Consider the following 24379-nt stretch of genomic DNA (forward strand, 5'->3'; position numbering starts at 1 on the left):
ACTGCACTCTGGGTTATGAGGAACAGCATTGTGGGAAGCTCCAGATTAATTTTGAACAGCTGGGGAACACTCACTTAAATCTAGATGCACAAGCGTTGCATTCTGCCCCCATCCGAATGCAGCTTTTGCAGCCAGGAATCGGAACTGTTGCTCGGCAGCAGAATGCCATAGCCACTATAGCGACCGAGCTGGCCACCCCTTGATTCCTTACTTGATTTACGGAGTGTGAAGACGTGTATTTAGCAATATTTTATTCTAAACACTGCCTTCAGCTTTTTTTGAACTGTGGGATAAGTTGAGTCACTTTGCAGGTCATTGCAATGGGCTTCTCGGAATCTGTCGCCCGCTTGGCACTGCGTGCTGTTGGAGGAGACGTGGACCTAGCTGTGCAGCACATCATTGCACAACAAGATGAGAGGAAAGCTCGACACGAAAAAGAGTTAGAAGAAAGGAAACTGAAGCTCCGAAAACGCAGCTTGGGCAAAACATGCAATGGAGAGTGGGTTAATGTAGAGACTTACGACGCCTTGAAGGCCATGGGCTTCTCGTCAAGCAATGCACGCCACGCTCTGCAGCAGGCCAACAATGACATAAATCTTGCAATTCAGGTGAGTTGTGAATTTGCAGTCATTTTTGTTTGTTGTTTCTAAATGTAACAATTTTGGTTGTCAACAGTGGTCAACCAAAGGATGTCTCTGGGGCCAACATTCTGACAAGGGGGCTTGTTTGTTGCTGGCGAAGGTGACTCCCCATGCCGAAATGTTGGCTCCAGTGACATCCCACGTTAAACCACTGTTGATCACTCTTACAGTTTGGAAGAGTCTCTTTGTCTCTTTGAGGAACGACAAGGAGGAACTGAGGGGCCCAATTTTCATTGCAAAAGCAGCCCTTCAATTACTTCGTACATTATCAGTGGTGCTGTCTCTGTGTATCTGTTTCTTTCTACGTCCTCGTTCAGCAGCAAGCTATTAAGGTCTATGCATATTGACATCTGTTCATCAGCTACTCATAAGCTGTGCTTCTTGACGCACTAACTAAGGGGAGATGCTGCTTGGAAATTTTTTTTTTTTAAATGTTAACGCTAGACAAGTGAAATTTGTACAACTTATACAGCTTGATCTTCTCATTCCAAATCTGTTTTCAGTTTTAGGATAGCTCGATGCTTCCACGTCCTAAGTACCATGCATAAGTGAGAAACTGCATGTTTGTGCAGCTGCTGGACATAGCAGTTAGCATCACAGAGCAGTGCAAAATGGTTTTTCTTGCACTTAACACCCCAATGAGTGCTAATAAACAAGGTAATGTCATTCCCTTGACATTCAACGTTTCGAGAGAATATTTGGTGCTTCGTTTTCAGTGGCTGGTGCCCGAGTATATTGAAAATTTTAATCCTTAAAAATTGAAAAGTTATGAAAGTTGTTTATTTGTGTTATACCCATGATACCTATATCAAAATTGCACACAATGCATACCATGGTATTCAGATCCAGTGCACCATATGTTGTTCCCTCAGCATGGTCAAACGAGCCTCTGCTGTCGGCTTCATTCACATGCTGGAAATCCTTCTCTTCTCGCAATCTTTGCTCAGTATGACTATTTCTCTTGAAGGAAGCACTCCTAGTTCCTGCAGAACTTGTTTGTAGCCCTTGTGTCCATGGTTATACCACAAGACAGTGAGTGCTGTTGCCATCTCCACGACCCTTGTCTTGGGGGTACAACAGCCAAATCTTGCTGTTCAATGATTCGGCTCCATTTTCAGTTTTTCCCTTGACACAGCGAGTAGCTGTTCCTCCGCCAGCCTTTTGTATGTGGGCAGCATTGTCTTGCCTTGGCTGTTTGCGACAATAGGGGTGTGTGCTTGGGGACCCAATGCTTCTGCCCACTTGAACTTGCACCAGGAGTCTTCTCCATCTGGACAAAGCTTTTGGCTCTTGGCTGTATCCATTCAGCATGAATGGAAGAATGATTGATGTCCAGATTGCAATACATCCACACACACTTCCTTAGTTGGCAGTGATGGCTACTTGAAAGTAGCTGTGTAGCTTCGGAACGACTGCACCTATAAGCTTCTGGCCTCGTGGCATTTTGAGCTTTCGTAAGACAGTCCCGAGCAACTTGGCTACATGGTTGTAGCAGTCAAGGTGTCTACCAAACAGGGAAAACCGGAGATTCTCGGGGATTTTTGGTAGTTAGGGAATACTTAACAGGGTTCTACTGTAGTACTGTGCGAGATGCAGGAACTCTTGCAGCATTCAATAATGCATCAGCTATTGCTGTCACCGCTTGGCTTGTTGGGCACAATTGACATTTTCTCATGCTTCCCCTGTGTTTGCGTTGTATTTTTTGCTTCTCTCGTCTTTTTCTTCTGGTTGCTGCATACGTATTTCCATGTTTTAGTAAAAGCGGCAGTTGTAGATCAGCACTACTTGCCACCTATATTCTTTGTTGGTATCTTGTTTTGTGCTTCAACATTGACATATAACAAGGTGTTATGAATAAACCCACGCTTTGTGTACAGCATTTCTGTGATCTCACTTCTGCTTTTTGACGACAGATACTCCAGCAGCCACAGCAGCTGCAGCAGCAGCTTCCCACATCTGCATCCAGCACTTCAGTGGCAACTACGTCTTCAGCAACACAGTCTGTGTTGGGAATGAATCAAAGTGCTTGGGCCCAGCTAGCTCAGCAGAGCATTTCACCTGATATGTGGGCTACATTGGCAAGTCTTGGCATTGACTCTGAAGTTGTCTGCGAGGCATTGTGCCGAAATAATGGCGATGTGGATGCAACACTAAGTGAAATCTTGGGGGACAGCGAGAATGCTGGTAAGTATTTTAAGTCTGGCATGTAGTTAATTGGCTGGATAGGTTCAAGTAATATAACGTCTTAATACTGCAATCTGACTCTAACACAGTTGCTGTGGAGACTTGACCCTCAAAGTACCACATAGCTATAATGGATCACGCATCATACTTTAGACCATTCATTTGGGCTAGATGGTGCATACTTGAATTAGGAAGGAACAACGCCAACTAAGGCGATCACGAGAGGGAGAACGACACAGGACAAGCGCCAACTTCATCTATCTTTATTCACCGAAAAATCTGCAAATATAAGGAAAATAACGCATGCGCGCAAGGACCATAATGCATCATCTGCCAAACCGTTCAAGATATGACTGTTCGCTTTTAGAGAAGGTCACGGAAGTATCACTAACAGTTTTTCTCTCGCTTCTTTATATGGAATGCCTTCAAAACCTCGGATGCCTTTGTATCTCTGCTTCTGCCAAGAATCTTTATCTCTCGGAACTGTGGTTCACACTTCTTGCAGTAGAGGCATTGTTTCCGTGGCGAATGTTCTGCCACCTGGTCACACACAGTGCAAGTTGCACAATGTTGCGAAAGATGCGCACCTCCTTCTTTCGGCTACCACACATGTTCAGCTGCATGGTCATTCACGCATCTACCCGTTTGGCCCACATAGGTTTTCCTGCAGGTCAAAGGTATTTCATATACCAAACCGAATAAAGATAGATGAAGTTGGCGCACGTCCTTTGTTGGTCTCCCTCTCTTAGTTGGCGCTGTTCCTTCCTAATTCAATCGTACTTTAGTAAGGCACTAATGCTGGGGATGTACTGCAGTGGGCATGACAAGTTGAGCGCTGCTAATAGTCAGAAGTTTATCCACAATAGCTAGCCTTTTCCCCATCATCTATGTACAGTATTTACTTGATTCTAACACGCCCGCGATTGTAACGCGCACCATTTTGCCGTGACCTAAAAAAAGTGCTTTACAATATCGTGCACTTCATTCTTTCGTACAGAAATGCACCTTTCTCTCATTTGGAAAAACAGATTTACTCCCAATGCACTAAAGTTGGGATGACTAAATGTTGCAGTTTCACCCCAAAGGCGAAGCGTCGATTGCAATAGCCAATCAGTAGACGGCTATATGGAAAGTAAGGATAGCAGTTTTATAGGCCATAAACTTTTAAACGTTCGCTTATTAACTAAATTAATGAGCATGGTGTCGCGGGCGCACAAGCAACCATGACCACACATCGCTCAATGACCGCAGGAACTCTTTATCAAAACGCTGGAGTGAGGAAGTGCAGTAGGAGGAGTGAGCGACTTGACCTTTGTGCAGCCTCGCTTCAACACAACCTATGCAACGACAACACAGTGCGGAGTGCCTAGATGCCTAGACTGTCTCCATCACAGATAGCTTTCAAGGTCTAGTACTCCACTGCCGGAGTAGACCACCTCTCCTGTTGACGCCAGTCCTGCATGCAAGTTTCAGGAACTTCGATGTGGCCCGATTTCTGTCAGTCTCCACACATGCGATCACCTTTCTTTTAATTGTGGCATCGTGATGAACTCGGCGTGTCTTTGCTGTCGGCACTTCCATGCTGACAGAGCAAACGCAGAAAACTGAAAGAACGACTGTGGGCTAACCTAAGCACACATACTACAGCACACGGAGGAAGCTACGGCAGCTAGGTTCGAAGCGCATACGAGGCAGCCATTTTTAAACACCTATGGCGATATGGTAACGCAGATTTAGGCTCGTACTCTATTTTAACGCGCACGCAATTTTTGGACCCGTTTTATTGGAAAAGTTTCCAGTATGACCTGCAACTTTCTCTTTTGTCATTTAAAGAAAGCACAATTCTGAGTCGTAAAAGAAGTGGAATTTGTAACTGCTATTTACTTGCATTCACAGCATTGCTCATCAGCGTCAAGTATTCAAGTTTGACAAAGCTGTGGAAAACACATTTGCAGACACGCTGGAAGTAGCAATTGTTTGGATGTGCCCGGTATGGAAACATCTGAACAATTGTTGCCACAGTATGTGATAGGGCTGTACAACTTGTTGCTGGTGTATCATAGCCCAAATTACCTTCGAAGGTAGCTTCGTTCTTCTGAAACACAATTGAGAGCACTGCCATCCAGATGCACAACAGTGCAGTGACATCATGTTCTCAAATTTTACTGGCTTTCTTCAGAGCTCGCACAAAAGAACCACATAAAAGATAACGCCATAAAAACGTCATTGGGTGTTTCTGAACACAGTTTACGACTTCTCAAATATGAATTGTACCTTCAAAGAAATCCTTTAGATCATGCATAATTATACGTAACTTATTCGCTAACTGATCACACTTCAAAATATAGTAACTCAGGATGACTACTATACCATTGGTCTCGTTTGTCTAAGGTGTAGCACTATTTCTAAAAAGTTATGTTCAAGTTACATGAAACACCTTGTAAGGGGAAGATTCTCTTCTCGTTTAATTCTTCATTCCTTTGCTTTAAGCAAACGAATAGAGGGCGAGCAAAAGATGTTAATAAACGTAAAGCAGCTTGCAGCAAGTGTGAGAACAGCAACTAACTGTATAGTATTCATGCTCTGAAAGCAAGTTCCCATGTGCTTTGCAGCCTGGCAATCTCTTCTGTGTCAATGATTTTACACATTATGTATCTTGTCTGCTTTTCTTCTCTGCCTCCTTCTAACAGTGGCATTCACCTGCAGCTTTTGTAGTGAGCAGCAAGATGGCCTGGTGCAATTCTGTTCACATTTGTAATTTATGCTCCCTCAGCCTTTTTTTACATAGTGGCCTGTCTGCCCCACATATACAATCCATGCCTGTTACAGTGGATCCGCATACGTGCTTTTGGATACCACAGACCATCCTTCTTATTTAGTTTGATATGCCTGTTATATTATTCATGCAACAAATTCTGCTTTTAATGCACCCTGCTATTGTTAACGAGCTCCACTGCTGGAAAAGCTGGCGCCACCATCGGCGTGACGTGGCATGAGGGATCACGTGGACACAGCGGCCGCGTCGGCTGCTTCGGAAGCACTGCAGTGAACTGACAACGAAAGTTTAAAGTTTTACTTGTGGTGTGGTTCTGATTAAGCGGTGAGGTTTTCCTGCCTTGGCTACCTGACAGCATTTGAAAGCACTATAATAGGTAGTGGCTGCATTTGGAGGCGTGCAACATGTTAGGCATACTGCTTGGTATGCAGCAAGCACAGCCGCCAGGAAGATTTCTGATAGTATGGTGTCAGGACTGCGATGTTCAACGAGTAGCAGAAAACGCGCACCGAGACGCTCACCCATGCCCGCTGCCCGGCTAGTGTCATGACACTTTATTTGGTCTATGAACTTGTTGGTGCTAGATTCTGGCTAGTTCACTGGAACGGAAAGGAAGTGGTAAGAAGCACATTAAAAAAAGAAAGCATGTTCATGTTTGTGTTACGAATTAATGTACTGGATTACAAAACAAAAAAAGTAGCAGCGGGAAGTCGCACACTGAGAAGACCGATAAACATACAGTGCGATGCAACTTGGAAAATAATATTGAAATGTCCAAGAATTTAGAAGAAGATTGAATCTTTGCGATCGCACATCAGTTGCCGTAGGCGTCGAAGTCTCTATAGCGCCTGTAAACTATTCTGCGCTTTCAGTTTTCCCAAGATTATTATTTTGACAGTAAAGAAAAACTTCCCTCGTTTTGAGAGTACTTACAGAAATCTCCAAAAGGGCTGCCGCGTGGTGTTTTTACTGAGCGCCATAAGCCAAACCCATGAGGAGCGCGCCGCGTTATCCCTCATTACACAAGGGAGGCGCTTTCGACAGATGGGTAACTCCACAAGTCCTCGCCCCCAATAATGGACTATCTACTACAGCAAACAAAATTTTCAGCAAATTTTGTCTAAATGGTGTGTGCATTTTGTATAGACACTGTGTGCGGCAGAGCACTGCGCACAGCTATTTTCAGGTACTTATGAAATGTGCGAAAATACACGTTTTCTTGAGGAACGAACACACTAGCGACATACTTCCTGCAACTGCGTGCTGTGGAACACCCTGCTGACGAGTTTTTGGGCCAACCACTCAAGCAGCTCATTGCCACCTACTGTTGTCAGCGCAAAGCTTGGCAAATGCCAAGGTGCCGCTAGGCGTAACCAGCTTTACCTCGGAGCTTTAGCATTTATATGGTGCTTCTCAAAACGATGCATTTTGCGATTTTCGGCGGTAGTTTTTGAACACTTTATTTCTCGTCGCATATTTCGCACAGAGTTGAGGCTGCTATTGATGGCGTCCAGACTGCAAAGCGCATAATGCGGTGAAGCAGTCTAGCATGCAGTGTAGTAGTGGCCAGGCACGGGCTCAGAGTTGAATTTGCCTCCTACCACAGCTCTTTCATGCGACAGGCTTGACAGTGGTCATCGCTTGTTGCGAGAGATAAAATTACAACATCGGTTTATTCTACCGACCACTGTTTTGTGTAAAAACAAACTGTCGCCAATGTTTAGTTACCGGTGGCAGTGATACTCGGGATATGCAGCCAGCATGGCAGGAAGCTGGTCGTGCAGCTCCCTGCCATTGTGCTAGTCATTAAACTGCTCTAGTGCAAGGAAGCTGGCATTTGTTGGCGACCACCGTCCAAAAAACGGTGGACAGCAAGGCGCTGTGCCTCGTTTTATATTACCACATAGACTCGGTTACCTATTTATTTATTTTAATTTTGGCGTTTTCATTCAATCTTGTGGTCACCTTTGGTTTAGGCAGCGGTATATGCAATGTTCCTCCATTTTACAACCTACAGCCGCCCTAGTTCTGGATAGAACTGACCTTAGATGTAACTTGCCATTCTCGCTGGATTATTAGTCTGCTGTAAAAAGTGTATTTTATTATGGTACGATGGGATGGAATCAACATCTTCAGCACTTTGTGCAGATGAGTCAATCCCTGACATCAATCCTTCGTAGAGTACTCAGTCAGGCATAGAAAACATTGCTTCCAGTTTGGTGTTTCCGGCTATAATTCTTTTTTAATTGTATGAGAGTTTATGTACATAGAGGATAAGATAAATTTTTGCCTTTTGCTAAACTGGAGGGACTGGTTCGTTAATACATATAAACAAGGGAAACCAAGGGGCCAGATTTTTGTCAGTAACAACCATATGAAGCCAAGGAAAGCACATGGGAAATTACTGGTTTGTATTGAAAATTAGAAATCTTAAACTATACGGAAATCGATGGACAAAGAATTCTACTTGCTGCCAGCAGGAGCCAAACTCTCACCCTCCGCATTATGCATATGTTGCTCTACCCATACAGCTACGGTGGTGGCTGTTTATTTTTACATTTCTATACTTCAGTTAAAAATTCTGGCTCCACCTTCAATTTTGTTTATATGAGGTTTTACTTTACATGAATACCAACAAATCTGGGCATGGGAACAGCCGCCACTGTAACTCAATTGGTAGAGCAACACACGTGTAATCGATGTGGAGATTTCGGTTTCGGCTCCTACAAGTTATTTTTCGTTCACTTTCATTCCCCTTTAGCTTATTTTTTCTGCACTTCAATTAAAGCAACAAATAATTTCTAGGGATGTGCGAGTATGAGAAACTTCTGCATAATAATGAATCGAATAATCACTATTTGTGAATGCAAATATTTCTTGGATACTTTTCGAACTGCACCCAATTAAAACATCAAAATGGGGCAAAAGTATGGTAAATTTTCACCCTTGCGAGTATAGTGTACAAAAACATGAGAACTTGGGTAGCCATATTTTACAGGCTGCAGATACAGCGGTCATTCGCACTCTCGGAGTGCTGTACGTGCAAAGGAATTGTTTGCTCCTAATGCTCCCCTTGTGCTTTCAGTAAACGGCGCTTCATAACGTACCATGAAATTTTGTCAAGGGGAGCGCAGAGGTGTCATGGAAAAAGGAGACCTACACAGGAAAGACTCTTTCCTGTCTTGGTCTCCTTTTTCTGCAACACTTCTGTGCTTCCCCTTTGCAAGATGTATTGTCACACCAGCTAGCCCAACAGCTTACTATTCTAAAGTAGTATGTAATGACAGAAACATGCTAACCTTAAGAATACAAGGATGTGAACATTGTTTTATATTCATTGTGATAACGACTGTTCATTATTCAAAAGCTATTCAATATTCTATTTGCTTCTTGCACTGTTCAATTCAGTCCCATATTTGCACACTCCTAATAATTTTCCCTATGCTTGGCTTTGTCTGTTAGCTTCATATGGTTCATTACTAGAAGCTTGCTGTGATCTCTTGAAAGCTTTTTACAACTGACAACAGGAGGTGTTTGTGGTATTCTGCTTCAGTTAGTCACCAAATTTGAGGTTTTCAAGACTAGCTGAGGCAACCAATGAAGCATGACTGCATTGCAGCCCTCTTAACCAACTTCGAATAGGCTGAACATTTATAAAAGTAAGCAAAGGCTGGTGGCCCTTGGGGTTTGTAAATCCAGTACATGTGTAAAACTTAAAACCATTGGACACAAATTTATAGCACTTTTTTTTTTTTTGGAAGGCTTTAAGCAATCAGCCATTTTATTGTGGCTTTTCCTGCTTTCTGCTCTATTTTACAGCATGAACTGCTTGGAATATGCTATTGTACTTCTGTCACAGTATGCCTGGCTACTAAATTTTTTGAAATAAAGAAAAATGTAGAAAACCTAAAATACATGGCGTAAGCATGCAGTCTGGACATGTACTACAGTTTATCCCAGATAAGTCAAACCCGGGCATGCTAAATTATTACCTATATTGAACACTCTTAACATCCCCTTGGAAATTCCGTGCATAAGTGTAGTGCTGTACGTACCACGCTATATTGAATTTCCTTCACCGCCACATTCAATATAGTATCGAAGGCTGCACCACGTCCTCTGCAAGTGCGGTTCTCCTAACAGGGCCATGATAGCTTTTTGCACAGTCTGAAATATTCCATGCCACTGTTTTGGCAGATGCTATCCAAGAAGACATTGACTCTGTAGGGCAATGCATGCCATGGATGTAAAATGATCAAGGTGCATTTCTCAGTATTGCTTGCTGTAAATATGGATGATTCGCGCAAACTGCCCATTCATTATTGGCAAGAATAGATTGTCGCACTGCTTTCAAGAACACAAAAGGCATCCTGGTCCGATGCACATTCCACAAAAAGTTGGGATGACGCAATCGTTTCACTGAGTGGCTCCGAGCATGGGATGCCCAACTGGCGATGTCTGCACTATCAGGTTTGTCATCTTTAGAGACCAGGGGTTTCTGCGAACAGCATTTTAGGGTTCTGCGAGTGGGCAAAGCAAATCCAACCCCAACCCCTGCTTGGATGGATTTTTACATTGCCGTTTCAATTTCAAAAACCACTGGACATCAAATTTGCACTTTTTGGAAAGTGCAAAGCGGGGTGAAAGAACCGTCTCTTTGCGATTCCTGGGCCCACAGTCCATGCTGAACGTGTTTATCATGCTCACAGGTTTACATGCGAGTTAGAATGGACTCTGATGTTCTGCAAGCTGAAAGCCACTTCCAAATCTAACTGCATCTGCCTGGTTGACTTATTGCCGACATATGACGATTGGCCATTTAAATGGCATATTGTAACAGACATGCAGCCAGGCACATGTGCAATTCGCACAAGTGCCCTCGTGGTGCATATCGATACAGGCTGGTTTGCTTCTGCGCCTCGTCTTCCTTATCCTGATAAAAAATTTGCAATAAGCACTTTGTACACACCGCTTTCTCGTGACTGGATGATGCTGGCTTTTAGGGTTAACGTTGCTATCAGTATATCGCAAGTCCACACAGCACGATTGCAAGTCTCAACTTTTGTACATTTGACATTGCCTTGAAAAAACAAATCCATAAAGTTTCATTTTTCACCATCACTGGAAACTGAGCCTTGCCGAGTGTTCAGATAAACTTCAGATATGCAGATTTTATATTTCACAATATAGATATATTAATCTGGTGGTCCACGAGTTCAGCACATCCGGGATTGACTGTGTCAGCATAAATTCAGATGCGAACAGAACAGGTCGAAAACAACTAGTGTATTGCTGCATTTTCATGTTCACCTACATTTGTAATGGTGGTTTAATTTTCGGCTCTAAAATGTACGTCTCGAACTACACCATGCTTCGGAATTGCCTACAGATTATCCCAGAACAACCCATTAGGCAGTTGTGCATAATGGATTGTTCTGATCACTTCTTTTCTATTCGCGTTTCAATTTGTGCCGATTTTACTGTGCAAGTGCACACAATCATTAGAATTCTTTGCATGCAGGTTGCATGCTTTTAGTCTTCGGTGTGTTAGAACTTTGATAATTTTTTTACATCCTGAAACCTTTCCTGAAATGGTTGGTGTAGGTGCAAAAGGTCATTTGTGTCCATGAGCTCTGGAATTGTAACTGCTGGAAAATTGCACCTCAAAGAATATTTGCATTTGCCACAGCCAGCAACAGCTTAATTCATTAAAGGTATACCAAAGAAAAATGTTACATAATGCTAAACTCTGACCTATCAGCTATCGTAACCTCCGACCACAGTAAAAGTGGTTGCATGGTTAGCTAAAAGGGAAACAGGGTAATGACACCATCCTACAAGTTGTAAAACTGCTCCACAGCTCATTGCAGTTCTTGGAAGCAACTAGCCAATGTTGGTGAGGTGTTTCTTAGATCAGTGTGGCGTGGCATCACTGCTGTAATGCAACTATTGCCCCTACCAGGTGCCAGCTGCATGTATTCTAGCTGTACTGTTTTGCATGTGCACAGGTAGTGCCGGGCATGAAGCTTGGCAGCAGCTGTAAATTGGCAACGGTGTATCCAAATGGTCTCTTGCTAAGCAGTTGCATTGAAAACAAAATTTAGTGTGGCAACTTCTCAAAGAACTTGATGCAAAGTGGGACCTTAATTTGAAGAAGACTGACAGCTTGGCCATCACATGGTCTGGGCAAATTCAGCCTTACAATTTCAATGTGTGCTATTAAATAAACCGTTAGCATTTTCTGCTGAACAGATTCTTCGTTCACAAAGGCTGCTAGTAAACCGAAGTTATTTATTTGAACATTGCATATTGTGTAATGTGGGCTCGCATGCAGCATGGATAGTTCCACGGTGATTTCAGTTGCTTTTGTACAACAGCAGTAAAACTACAATGCATGTGCAGCAAATATGCACAAATTCAGCCATACTAAATATCTTGTATCCTAGCGGGTATTGTGTGCATGTTTGCTTGTATGCATGTGTAGGTTACTATTTTTCTAATATATCAGTTATATTGTTTCTAGCAACTCGGTAAGATTTGCATAAGCATTCTTAAGTGTGTGTGCATTGAAGTAACTTATGTGGCATTCTTATTTTGCTTTTTCAAGATGATGGAAAGCAGCGGGAAGCCATGGAAAGGCTTGCGCATGATATCGCTGTCAACGAAGAGGATTTCCTTGATGTTTCCCTTGACGAAGAGCTTTCCTATCTCAAGGAGTATGAGGCAAAGCTTGCAAGCTTGGGCCACTGATGCTTCCTTAGGCTGCAGCCAGAACTGTATTGTCAATGCTTGGAGTTGTGCATCCAAATTGTACATAAATATATTTTCCTGCTGCTGCAGTCAAATTGGGTTTGTGAATGCATGGAGGGAGTATACGTCCAGATTAAGCCCTATACGTACCTGTGGTGTGAGGCAATACATTGAAGCCCATTTTTATAGCTACTACCATAGCTCTGCAGAACTGAAAACTGCCTCGCCTGTCCATGCAGTGTAACAAGTATACAGGGACAGCAGTTTGAAGTGTATTTTTTTATAGTCATGCATGCCGTGTTCAGTGCTGTTTTTGATATCGGTGTGATATCTGCATTGCATTAAGCTTGAAAATTGTGTAACCTCTTCGTTAGAGCATGACTGATGAAGCAGGTTGCCTTTTGATGCATTTGCAGAAGTGGTGTGCTGTTAACTGCCAATTTTGATAGTGCCATAGCTTTCAAGTCCAGGGTTTTGCACTGCCTGCCCATTTTGCACATCGCAGGTTGTTGCATCATGTCGATTTCATAATGCGAGTGTGGTGCACTGGGCTCCAGGTTGGCCAACACAGTTCGTTAACATGTCTGTTCTGCCACAGCAATCAAATTGTTGCTTTGATCTGACAGCACCATCAACATGTTGGCAAGCAATGCTGACCAATTAATATTTGTTTAGGCAGGTTTGCAGCATACTCAAATTTAAATAATGTCAAAAGACAACAACATTAGCCAAATCTAATTTGTTTGTGATGTCACACTTTAAGTTGAATTTCATTTCTCCATAGGCATGCCTAGGGCTTTGTTGACTATACTTGCATTGATCTTTCCCATTTAGTGCCCTTTGTTATTTATTTTAACTTCACTCAGTTTATCTGGCTTCACTTTTTTCTGTGATACTCTTGTTCATTTCACGAGACCATACCCAGCATTTTATTATGCAACTACTCCTGCTTGTTATTGTTTGGGCATTGCATCGGGTTTAATGATGGGTAGTGGCAGTAGCATCACAGGTTTCATTCTGCACAAAAATGTCCTGTGTGCCTGCTTTTTGTAATAAATGGGCCTCTATCTTGTCAATCAAATGTTATGGGATTGCACATGATAAAAAATCTCGCCGTATAAGGTTTTAGTTAATGTGTGCTCTGTGTGTGTGCCTACCTCTGTCTTTTCACACTGTTTACCACTGATAGTGTTCGTCACGGGATTTCCCAGTGTGATACACAACCTTAGAAAAAAAATTTTAATTGCCATTGTACCATTTCACTTGAAAGCATTTCAGATTTGATATAAGGAATTCATTTCACTCACATAGTCATTTTTTTTTTTCATTGTTAAATCTGTTCGTTGTACATTTTTGCATATAAAGTCTTGGTCACAGATGTTCATATTCTTGTCGTCATTATGTTGCCACATTTCCGAATGTCAAATGTAGCCCAGCAATAAAAGTTCTGGTCAAAACTAGCCAAACATGATGGCAAAACCAAAATGCAGTCAATGTTAACTACTGCCACTAAACATTCAGTACAAGAGTAATCTTGAGACTGATACACTTGCCTTCTATACTTGCAGACAACTTTCTGTGGCTATATGGGTAATACTACAGAACCAAAGTGCACATGTGAAACCTCTGCTGTATACAGTAAATGAGTTACTAAGTACCTTGCAAATCTTGTAAGTAAGTAAGTGGAGTTCAAAAATATGGGCTCTTTCAGCCAGTAGTAGAACAATTACTGAAGAAAGTAATCAGTTGCACTTGTAACTTTTTCAAAGTTACAAGTCCGAAGTACAGCATTACCAACTGGCATATTTGCCCTCAAAACATCTTTATAAAAATTTGAGTACTCGTGTAGCTTGCTCCTGCTTTTCATGCGCAAACCATCACTGAAAAACTGGCAAGAGATGGGAGCTAGCTTATCTGAATACAGGCAATCAAAAGTTTAATAGTTGTACCTGTGGCTGTGCATGTGATGTAGGGGCTTTGAAAAATTTTGCAGTAGAAGCGTCTTCTATTGGGGAGGGAGTTCTGTTACCTTTGGAGGATGCCGTTGAAATTTCCTTTAGAGAATGGACTTTGCAAGTTCTACTGCGCAGTTGAGCATTTCTTGCTGGTTTTCGGCGACTGATTCAAGTTTTACCCTTAAGCTTGAAAGTTGGGAAACGGTCAGCAGCGTTTTGCCTTCAGTGTTCAACCGATAGTTCTGTGCTTTTTATCACACAATTGAAGGCAGTGCTTGTCAAATTTGTGTCTATTTCGTAGCAGTTTATTTGATAGCACTTCAATAGTAAGACAGAATGCGGTGTCTGTGGAAGCAGCACAGCAAGCGACGCAGTAATGCGTTTCATGGTTTGCAGGAGCTCGTGTATTTTTTAGCAGAACGGCACAAAGAAAGCAGCGGGTCATGGCTATGGTTGCCACCTTTGCCGAGAGAAAAAAAGTGGTATAGAGGAGAGGCAGTTGTTTAACGTACGGTGTGCAAAAATACAGACAAAACGAACACAAAAATTGTCGATGCGCCGTGTATAAACACTGCATGAATAAAACTTGGTATACTTTTAAAAGCTTCATGCTGCTGCAAATAACTTTTCTGTGAGGTATGTTAACTCCACAAAGCACAGCGGATCTTTTCGATACGCTGAATTTGATGCCTAAAAACTCGTGATTTAAGCGATTTAAGCGACCAGATTTAGAACCCGTACTAGCGTTTTTGATATGCTGGAGGGAGTTGTTTCGCTGTTTTCTTCATACCAATGGCCAGAAAAAAATTTGAACACGCTTTTTCTTCGATGTGAAGTGGTGGTCAGTCTTTGTGGCGTTAATAGCCTACAGACAATACATGATTAGGCTTGGAAGTAGGGTAAACTGAGCGAGTTGGTTTGGGTCCATGTTGAATTTTTTGTTGCAAAAGTTTCACAGGGACGAAAGGGAGACCTTGCGACACGAATGCCGACTACCTACTGAAGGTTTATCATGAAGGAAGGGTTTAAGCAAACAGAAACGCTGCATGCGCACTTGTATTGCGTACAAGTTCTTTCAGAGGGTTACACGAGTTACAAAGGCATAAAAGCGCGATAAACACGTGCCTTGTAATGACGGATAAACAGCGCAAGAAATTTATTTATTTATTCCTCAAATGCCCCTGGAGAGGGGTTTTACATGAGGGGTGGGCTGCTGTTTTACATGAGGGGTGGACATAACAGGCGCTCACCTCGAACAAACGTTTATTCTGAAGCATATTAATTATATACACATCACAGTGATTTCGCGCATGCAAACCGAAAAAAAGAATACTCTAAACCATGGCGTTGTACAGCGCAAGTGAACATGTTATGGTCCAGTAACAGAGCAATAGCAACGATGGGGGGATAGCAAAAACAGCCAGCATCCCCCTAAGCATTTATTATCTAGTGTTTAGGTACGCTATCTCATTGCCTAATAGGTGCATGGAAGGTTGGCTCACGCATCTGGCGCCCTGCCTCTGTATAGAAGAAGCTTCATTTATCTCTCGATAACTGGTCCTTGTGGCGAAAGAAAAATGACGTGTGCTACTAGCACGGACTTGCAGCCGCACTGCCGGCAACGCAACGCCGGCTTTGAATAGGGAGCACCGTGACCTGTTTATCCGTAGTTATGCAACTTTACCGACCCGCCCAACTTGCCAAGCTCGTGCCGTGTGGTATCCCTTCGGTCCCTGAATTCGTTTGTGACAATTCAGTTGTCTGCTATGTATGAACGCCTGACAGAGCGCTTGCGATGCCGATTTAGGGAGAATCTGAAGGCCAGCAGCGTACCGGTGTTGGGGTTAAACCAGCAGTCAAAAAAAAAAAAAAAAACATAGGTCGTACCGGTAGAACACCGGCCAAACCAAACCAGGTGGCAACCCGACCTTAATCAATTAGAACAAGCACTGTGCAATACTTAGGGGCAATATATATATATATATATATATATATATATATATATATATATATATATATATATATATATATATATATATATATATACATACATACATGGGGGGAAGGAGGGGGAGAGAAGACGACGAACTTTTTGGAAGTAAGGCGGGTTTACTTAACGTTTTCGACTGGTGGACCAGCCTTAGTCAAAATACAGAGTAACATATGAACAATTTCCACATAGACTTAAAGGCTCCGTATCAAGAGTAGGCTCTTGATACGGTGCTTTCAAAGCTACGCGTGGATTGTTCATGTGTCGCATGTCGCTGTGTGCTAAAACATGCGTTAAGGAAGAAACAGAAAAAGAAAACCTCTTTAAATGTGGCTTTGTTAAATGTAAGAGCAGCATCCCGCGGCCACATTGTAAGTTTCTTAGGGGCACAATTCAAACAACATTGCTGAACACATTGCCTAGAGAGAAGGGAAAGCAAAGAGAGGAAAGGGCTATGAGGTCAGCCAGACAAGTGTCAAGTCTTGGGTTTGTCAAGGGAGAAGTTCTCAAAGATGTTTGAGCTCTGAAAAGTGTTGATTTAAAAAGACAAGCCACGCACGTGCAGATTACGTGCAAGTGTACATATAACTTTGAGGCATAGCCACTCGAGAGTAGCTGGGAGAAGCTTCGTTGGCCAACAGCTGCCGATTATAAAGTGCGCCCAAGCAATCATTTTGGCTTTTCCATTGCACTACGCAGCACTTTGTAACACACAATAAAAGAGCAGATTTTCATACCAGGCCTCGGTTGTTCATGAAAGAAACGCTGTCAACATAGTTGAAAAGACAGGACCTCGAGCTTCGCTTCGCTCGCCTATAGAAAATAATCGGTAGCCTATTGCAGACACATCATAAACTCGCTGTACTCGTGAGTCATGAGCCCGTGGATCTATTTATTTATTTATTTATCGCTAATTAGACGTTAAGCGTACTACACTCAGACATTCAAGCATGCTCACCAATGGCGAGTTTCACATTCAATGACAGCACAGTGTTCAACTCGCGTGACGTCACGCACACACGCACTAAACATAAGCATGATGAACTAAATAAAGAAGGAAATATAAAATTCTTGGATTTCACGGGCCAAAACCAAGATATGATCATGAGGCACCCCTTATAGATGGGGGGGGTGGGGGGGGGGGTGGTACTCCGGATAATTTACACCACCTGGGGCTCTTTCACCCAATGCACGGTACGGGGAAGTTGCTTTTCACCGCCATCGAAATGCGGCTGCCGCGGCGGGAATGGGTCCCGCGAACTCGGGCTTAGCAATTACATGCTTCATTTTTGTCATGAAATCATTCAACAGAGAATGATGCCACGTGGGTGCATTTTTATTCAGAAAAGAACTGATCTTAATACATTAGCAAACAAAAAAGCCCCCCTTCCTCGCCCCTTTATTATTATTATTATTATTATTATTATTATTATTATTATTATTATTATTATTGTTGTTGTTAATAATACTAAATTTTACGCCGGTAAACGTAAGGATTCATTTTGCTCGATCCGGTTCCTTACTGTTCACGACCGGCCGACCCCGGTGATAACGCGGGCGGAGTGCCGCTCGGGCCAGTGACGATGTGCGAAATAAACGTAGTATTACCCCTACGTAATAACCGATTGCACGCGCCCACTAGGCATGCTTATCTTAAATGGCTGCCCTAGCTGAGCCACGCTGTCTGAAGTGCGCTTTTCCCTGCAGCGGTGGCATTTCGGCGACGGTGTTGCGCTGCTAAGCACGAGGTCCTGGGATCAAATGCCGGCCGTGTCGGCCGCATTTCGACGGGGGCAAAATGAAAAAAAAAATTATAGGGTTTAACGTGCCAAAACCACTTCCTAATTATGAGGCACGCCGTAGTGGAGGACTCCGGAAATTTCGACCACCTGGAGATCTTTAACGTGCACCTAAATCTAAGTACACGGGTGTTTTCGCATTTCGCCCCCATCGAAATGCGGCCGCCGTGGCCGGGTTTCGATCCCGCGACCTTGTGCTCAGCAGCCCAACACCATAGCCACTGAGCAACCACGGCGGGTAAAATGCAAAAACGCCCGGGTCCCGTGCATTGGGGGCACGTTAAAGATTTGGTGGTCGAAATTGGTGGTCGAAATTGAAATCAGGGAGGGTGTCCACATAAAATCTCCCTAATTTCGAAATGAAACAAAAAGAAAACCTATGATACAGTGACACCTGCAGTTTGTGGCATCATTTTATTCAACTCAAAAAGTATGGCGCTTTCCGTAGAAATTCACGTCGAAAATTTCGTTGGACAGCAATGGGTGACTTCGTTAACGCATACCACGCCGTAAATTGCGCTTTCTTGAGGAGTTCTCATTTTTTATATTGATCCAGCACAGAACAAGAGGAACCGTTTAGAGAAAAATCAACAAAAACTTTTTGAATTGCTTTACGTGTTGCCACAAACCGCAGGTGTTTATATATCATAGTTTTTATTTATTTATTTTATTTTATTGTTTTTCGCTGTCCATGATAGATAGGGGGCGGTAAATAATAAAGTACGAAGTGTATGCACACAATTTCATTGTTTGGGGGCCCTGGCATCGCACACAGGCCAGATAGCCAGATTCAACAACGCTGACAGGGGTATGTGAAGAAATCTTGTGGAATTTAAAAGGATGACCCATGCTAAGCCAACACCTCAAGATATATAGATGGGCTCGCATGGAGCACGCGCAGGTAAAGTACGCTGTAGCTCGCAGGGCAAGCACATCATCGCCGCGCGGGAAGCCAAGGCATAAATGACCGAAGTCTTGAGGATAAAAGGAAGAGGAAGCGTGAAATGCCGAACGAGGCTGAGAAAAGCACGGCAGCTATGTAGGCGCCTTATGCGCGATAACAGAGCTAGCGCATTGTTTTTTCGTCGCGTTCGTATTCGTCTACTTTGCGCTGAAGCTAACATGTACGTCCAAATCGCACCGACTCGCCCAACAACGTCTGCTACTGCAGGGATAGTCCATTTGACCTTGGTGACACCGTATAGCTCCAAGCAAATGCACAAGGTATGTCATCTTCGTTCCACTTGTGTTTCGCAAACAGTGTGCATACATACGATAATCTTTGACGCCAGGTGTAAGGTCGAGTCTGTGATCGAATTTCGCCTAGAGATTAACGAAAAAAAGAAAAGAAACTTCTGCCTAAACTTACGTTATAATGTGTTCTAATAAACATAGGGGGCATGGTACGAATCACTGCTCCGTTAGAAATCGAAGCTGAAAGTTTCCACATGGTGAGTGGATGACCGTGACGAAGGCGTCCATCCCATGTGTGCCCCTACAGAGGGAGGGAGGCTTGATAAAGCGTTTAAATGGGGGAATGTTTGATAACATGCCCTACAGGACATAGTTGCCTCGTGAGTTTTTCATCATTTCCTCTACACAAAACGGTGTTTAAACGAGCAGTAGTCCACATGCCATGAAAGGAGAGGCTCTATTCTGGCTCAGGGTGGTAAAATTTTCTGAGGAGAATACGCAGACGTTTGTGCAAAGATATGAAAACATGTCAAACGATGTGGTTACATTGTTCCCAGCTATGTATACGAACTTCAGCTGCGTAAGTGCAATATTTTATTACTCTTGTGTTCCTTCGTAAATTTCACCGGCACGTAAAAGATAAAAATCAAGGGTAGAGAGACAAAGAAAGAGAGAGAGAGGGGGGGACGGCAAATTCAATGCACTTTTCGGAATCAACGTTAAGCAAAGCTTCAAGTTTAACGCAACATGTGTTTCTTTGCTAAACATTTATTTCAACAAACGTTTAAATTAAACGCTATATGCGAAGAGACATACAGGATGCGTGCAATTTTATTTTATATTCAGCTACGTGCAAGGCACTGTTCACGTTCTGCTCCCATCGAAGAAGGTATTCGGGTCGTTTGGCTTGGCGCTAACGCGCACATATGAGTAACTATTCGTGGTCTGCACCGCGTTTTGGAGCATATAGCGAACACGTGCTTCTCCTTAGTGTAAGGAGGGGGGCATCGGTTAAAAACAAAACAAGCTATATGTTTCGTTTTCGAATCTTCGTGGGTCTCACAGCACCACGCACGAACGTGCGAGCGTCGCAAATGCAGTCTATCGCTGAACTTTTCCGGGGCGCGGCATCTGGCGCGCATTCATCTTTGCGCAGGCAGCTAAAAAAGATATTGGCACTTGTCCCACACTGCCGCGTTTGCGTGCGTTTATCTCGTAGTACAAGCAGGGTGCTATCATCTAACGAGCCTAGTCGCCTGGGCGAAAGCGCATATCGAGGTCCGAAGCAGTGCGCGGCGTTGCTTTCTCTCCGCGGAACTGAGTGCTCCTGCGAGAAAAGGCTTTCCTGCAGCGTGATGTATAACTTCCTGGAGGAGGAGGTGTGCGTATCGTATTCGTGTTGCATAGAGTGTGCATGGGGTTTGTGCGCCATTAGTTCGTGCTAAATGAATGTGTGTCTCCGCTGCTGACATTTGTGACGTCATCAGTTACAGTTGTCATTTAGCCGCCGTCTTTGCAGTTGAAGTTTTTCTTGCTTGCCCTATTTCTCTCTCTCTCTCTCACACGCGTGTGTGTGTGTGTGTGTGTGTGTGCGCGCGCGCGGTGGTAGTACGTTATTATGTACAAGGTTTTCAAGGGGTACTGGTCCTTTCTTTCTATATTTTTTTTACGTGCTGCACTAGCCTCAGAAGAGCCTGGAAACAAGAAGCGCCTACAGCCAGAAGAGACGTACAAGTGATTCATAAATAAGACAATTGCGATGAAAAAAAAGTATAACATTTGAAACTCAAGTAACAAATGGAAAAGGTCGAGCAGAACAGGTTTGAGAAACAAAACAAACTATTCAAATGCAAACATTTGCAAACTTACTATATCGTCTGGTAAATTATGAAAAATAAAGGAACCTAGGGGGAATCAAGAACAAGGAAAACCTGAGAAACACAATGTATATCATTCTCCGCTAAAATGACAGTAGCCAAGCGCTCGAGTATATATATTTCCTGTCGATCAAAAGTCAGCATTTTGTACCTCTAAACGGCGTTTGACGACATTCATTTCTCCGTCGAGCAATAATACGTGGCTATATTGCGGAAACGTCACATACTTTTCCACTCGGCGTAGATGCGCAGCGCTCGTGCTGATATACTAGGCGACTGCTGTGGCACTAAATAGATGGGCAAAACCTAGTGTACGGGCGCTCCATACGGGAACTCATTGTATTACGCAATACGTTGCCTAATAGCATAGTTGTTCTCGAAACTAGAGATATAAAAGGCGTTGCTGAAGATATCTCTCTTTCAAGAAAAAAAAAAGAGAGAGAAATAAAGAAAACGTGATTCCGCTTTAGCAGCAAACTGAATCATGCGCAGCAGAGCGCTTGGCGTGTTGATTTAGTCGCATGGCTTTTGCAAGGGCACTAGGTGGTAATACTAACACGCAGTCGTCTAATGAGCACTCGGCAACCGTGGCCTGGGCTTTGTGTTTTTTATTCATGTCATAATTAGCAAACCAAGTTTTCTGGTGACGTTCGTTCGGAGAACTGTCCTAATTCGGCCGTAACCTTGCGAGCGAGTCTGCACGCGAGAGCGAATGGCGTTCGCCGCAAGGCAGCGTCACAGAAGGGTGCTCTGCGACCGGGGTCAGCGTGGTGCGAACCGCGGTCCCGGGGCACACCGCTGCGCACTCAGGTGGAGAGCGACGTCGTCGACCCCCGGTGGCCTTGGCGTCGTCTGGCGCGGCATTTGGCGCGCGCGCGTTTCTGCGGAGGGCATGGGGGAAGGTCGCGTCGGCCTTGGCATTGAAAATAGCCTGCCGTCGCAAGGACGCTTTCGGGTCACGTCAGCCGCGGCCCTGAACGCCGCGCGCTGCCCCCAGGCGGCGCTCAGCGCGGAAGCAGACGCCCACTTCCCTGTTGTTCGAACCACTGGGTTCCGGGCCGCAGCGCGGTGTCCGCGCGCGGCTCATCAGGTGCCTCGTCGCGTGCTTCCCGGCAGGCTCGATAACCTGGCTCACCCTGTTGTCCTCGTGGCATGATGCCTCATTGATCACAGTTATCCGTGGTCGCGCGCCTGTTTGGCTTATTCCGATATAGCTCACTTTATCGAAGAAAACGAGCGCTGAAGCGGTCACTCCGAAGATGCAAGCATTATTTGCTGGATTCTTTCTTTCTCGGCTTCATTTCAGGTCAATGTTTTCGTAGCGCTATTGCGAAGTGTACTGCTAGCAGGCCGCCCTAGCTATTCATTTCACCTTGTGAGGCGTCCGAGGTAAAGGAAGTTAGATCACCACCGCGTTACGTCTCAGAGACCCACAGCGTAGCAGTCACCCTTATCTAGGCAGCATCGTTTCACGCAGCGACGCATAGTGCGCAGTTGGCGGCAACTGCGTAGCGTCAGGCCTTTGGCTTCAGCGCGCACTTGCTGCTGCGAAGCAGGGCTGGCTTCCCCTGTCTATCGAGTAAAGTTCTAGAAAAGCGTTGCTGGCTTTTGCGTTTCAAAGTTATTGATCAGTTCAGCTAAATGATTCAAAATGCGCAATCTTCTACTGCGTATATTGATATTTCAGCGTGCAGCGGATATAGTGAGGATTGGAGTCCCATGACGCAATTTCTGTTCATGACAATATCTTTCTTACTAACCATTGGTATTTAGGCGTCGTAGGGACCTCGGTTATTATAGCCCGAAATGAACGTCACCGTGTGGCTTCGAGGAGAACGACAGGACCAGACCAATCGAAAGAAAATCTCGTGTACCGGAAATACGAGCCGAAGGAGCACCTTGCGTTGCACCGACTGTCGGGCAAGGCACATTCATGTGTCGCACAAATACGAACAGGCAGACGTCAACACAAACAAGAGCGCGGCCGGTGCGATATCTAACCCTTTCGTCGCCCTTTTCCAAGCCGCCAACTTTCGGGTTTGTTTCGCTTCCTCGGTTGTGTGTCGCAGGTGCCTCCGGTTCGACACCTTGACAGGCGCTTCGCCCTCGCCGCTGCGCCCATTGCGGCCCTCCTTATGCCAGCTCGCGTTTTCGTTGTTTTATTAAGCGGCCCCCTTTCCCTCACTCGGAAGGTTGCCAGAGCCGCTGCTCTCGTTGCCCGACGCAGCAGGACAGCTCTCTGCTGTCGAAAGCCAGTTGCCGCAGGCTGCGCCGGTGACGTCAGATGTCACGTGCAGCGTGACGTCAAATTTGGTCAAGTTGCGCGCTGATGCGTCACGCAGGTCCCCGTTCGCCGGGCTCGGAGGGGTTCAGCTTGAGGCGCACCGCGTACGCCGGATACGGTATTATATACTTGTATACTTTCCATTCTATTTGCTTCGTGCTGAAAAAAAAAAAAAGAAAAAGGAAGGAACAAAGGAAGGAAGAAATTACTTGCTGCCCTGTTTCTCGCAGGCAATTTCATTGGAATGGTTCTACGCACTACTGTTGATGCCGTGGCGTTACTTCACAAAGCATTACGCAAGGAAAGCCGCCTGGAAGCCTTCCGTCGGAGGCCTGGTGATTAATTCTGTGCGCTCACTGCGGTTGTTGTTGTAACATCTGCGGAAAAGAGGCTTCAACATGAGAAAAAAAAACTATTATCATGCAGCCATGGCTTCTCTTCCTTTTTTATTCGCCACTATACAAATGACAAACACGGACGGTAGCGACGGCATGACACTCAGCAGCAAGGAAATGTATGACAACAAAATTGAAGAATATCCACGGAGAAGAAATAACGTGAGTTTAAACAAAAATGTTCTAATATTAGTCTAGACCTTGACTTCTCCCGGACACAGTACTTTAGTTTAATCGCATAATGGTCGTGGTAAACTCTGCCGTTGTCATGTATGTAAAATTGCGCACGGGCAAGTGAAAATGTGACAACACGTGGTTATCAGCTTCTGACGGTTAAATTTTCGAACACTGGTTCTCAATAGGGTTGATGGCGAAACAAAAAACTTAAAGTGCGGCTCGTACATTTTTGCTTCCCGGCAGTGCAAAGTTCAAACTAAAATATAGCCGTCGTTCTAATGCTGCCTTACCCAAAGTGTTGACTTCATTAAATAGACAACAAAATAACGACGGAGCACAGATGCCACTATGCCTTAT

The 24379-nt window shown here is 44.2% G+C and overlaps 1 protein-coding gene and 1 long non-coding RNA gene across 4 annotated transcripts in view; both read left to right on the forward strand.

Moving 5' to 3' along the window:
• Positions 1-13729, forward strand: part of LOC126544112 (NEDD8 ultimate buster 1-like) — a 56979-nt gene extending 43250 nt beyond the window's left edge. For all 3 annotated transcript variants that reach the window (XM_050191334.3, XM_055061548.2, XM_050191331.3), the window contains exons 8-10: positions 312-608; positions 2555-2825; positions 12209-13729. In XM_050191334.3, the coding sequence (XP_050047291.1) occupies positions 312-608; positions 2555-2825; positions 12209-12351 (711 nt within the window). In that variant the 3' untranslated portion in view covers positions 12352-13729. The remainder of the gene's footprint in view (positions 1-311; positions 609-2554; positions 2826-12208) is intronic.
• Positions 13730-22730: 9001 nt separating this feature from the next.
• Positions 22731-24379, forward strand: part of LOC129380491 (uncharacterized) — a 72063-nt gene continuing 70414 nt past the window's right edge. The window contains exon 1 of the long non-coding RNA XR_008608560.2: positions 22731-24007. This is a non-coding gene — a long non-coding RNA (uncharacterized lncRNA). The remainder of the gene's footprint in view (positions 24008-24379) is intronic.

This window comes from Dermacentor andersoni, chromosome 1 (assembly GCF_023375885.2).
Source record: "Dermacentor andersoni chromosome 1, qqDerAnde1_hic_scaffold, whole genome shotgun sequence".
NCBI classification, from domain to species: domain Eukaryota; kingdom Metazoa; phylum Arthropoda; class Arachnida; order Ixodida; family Ixodidae; genus Dermacentor; species Dermacentor andersoni.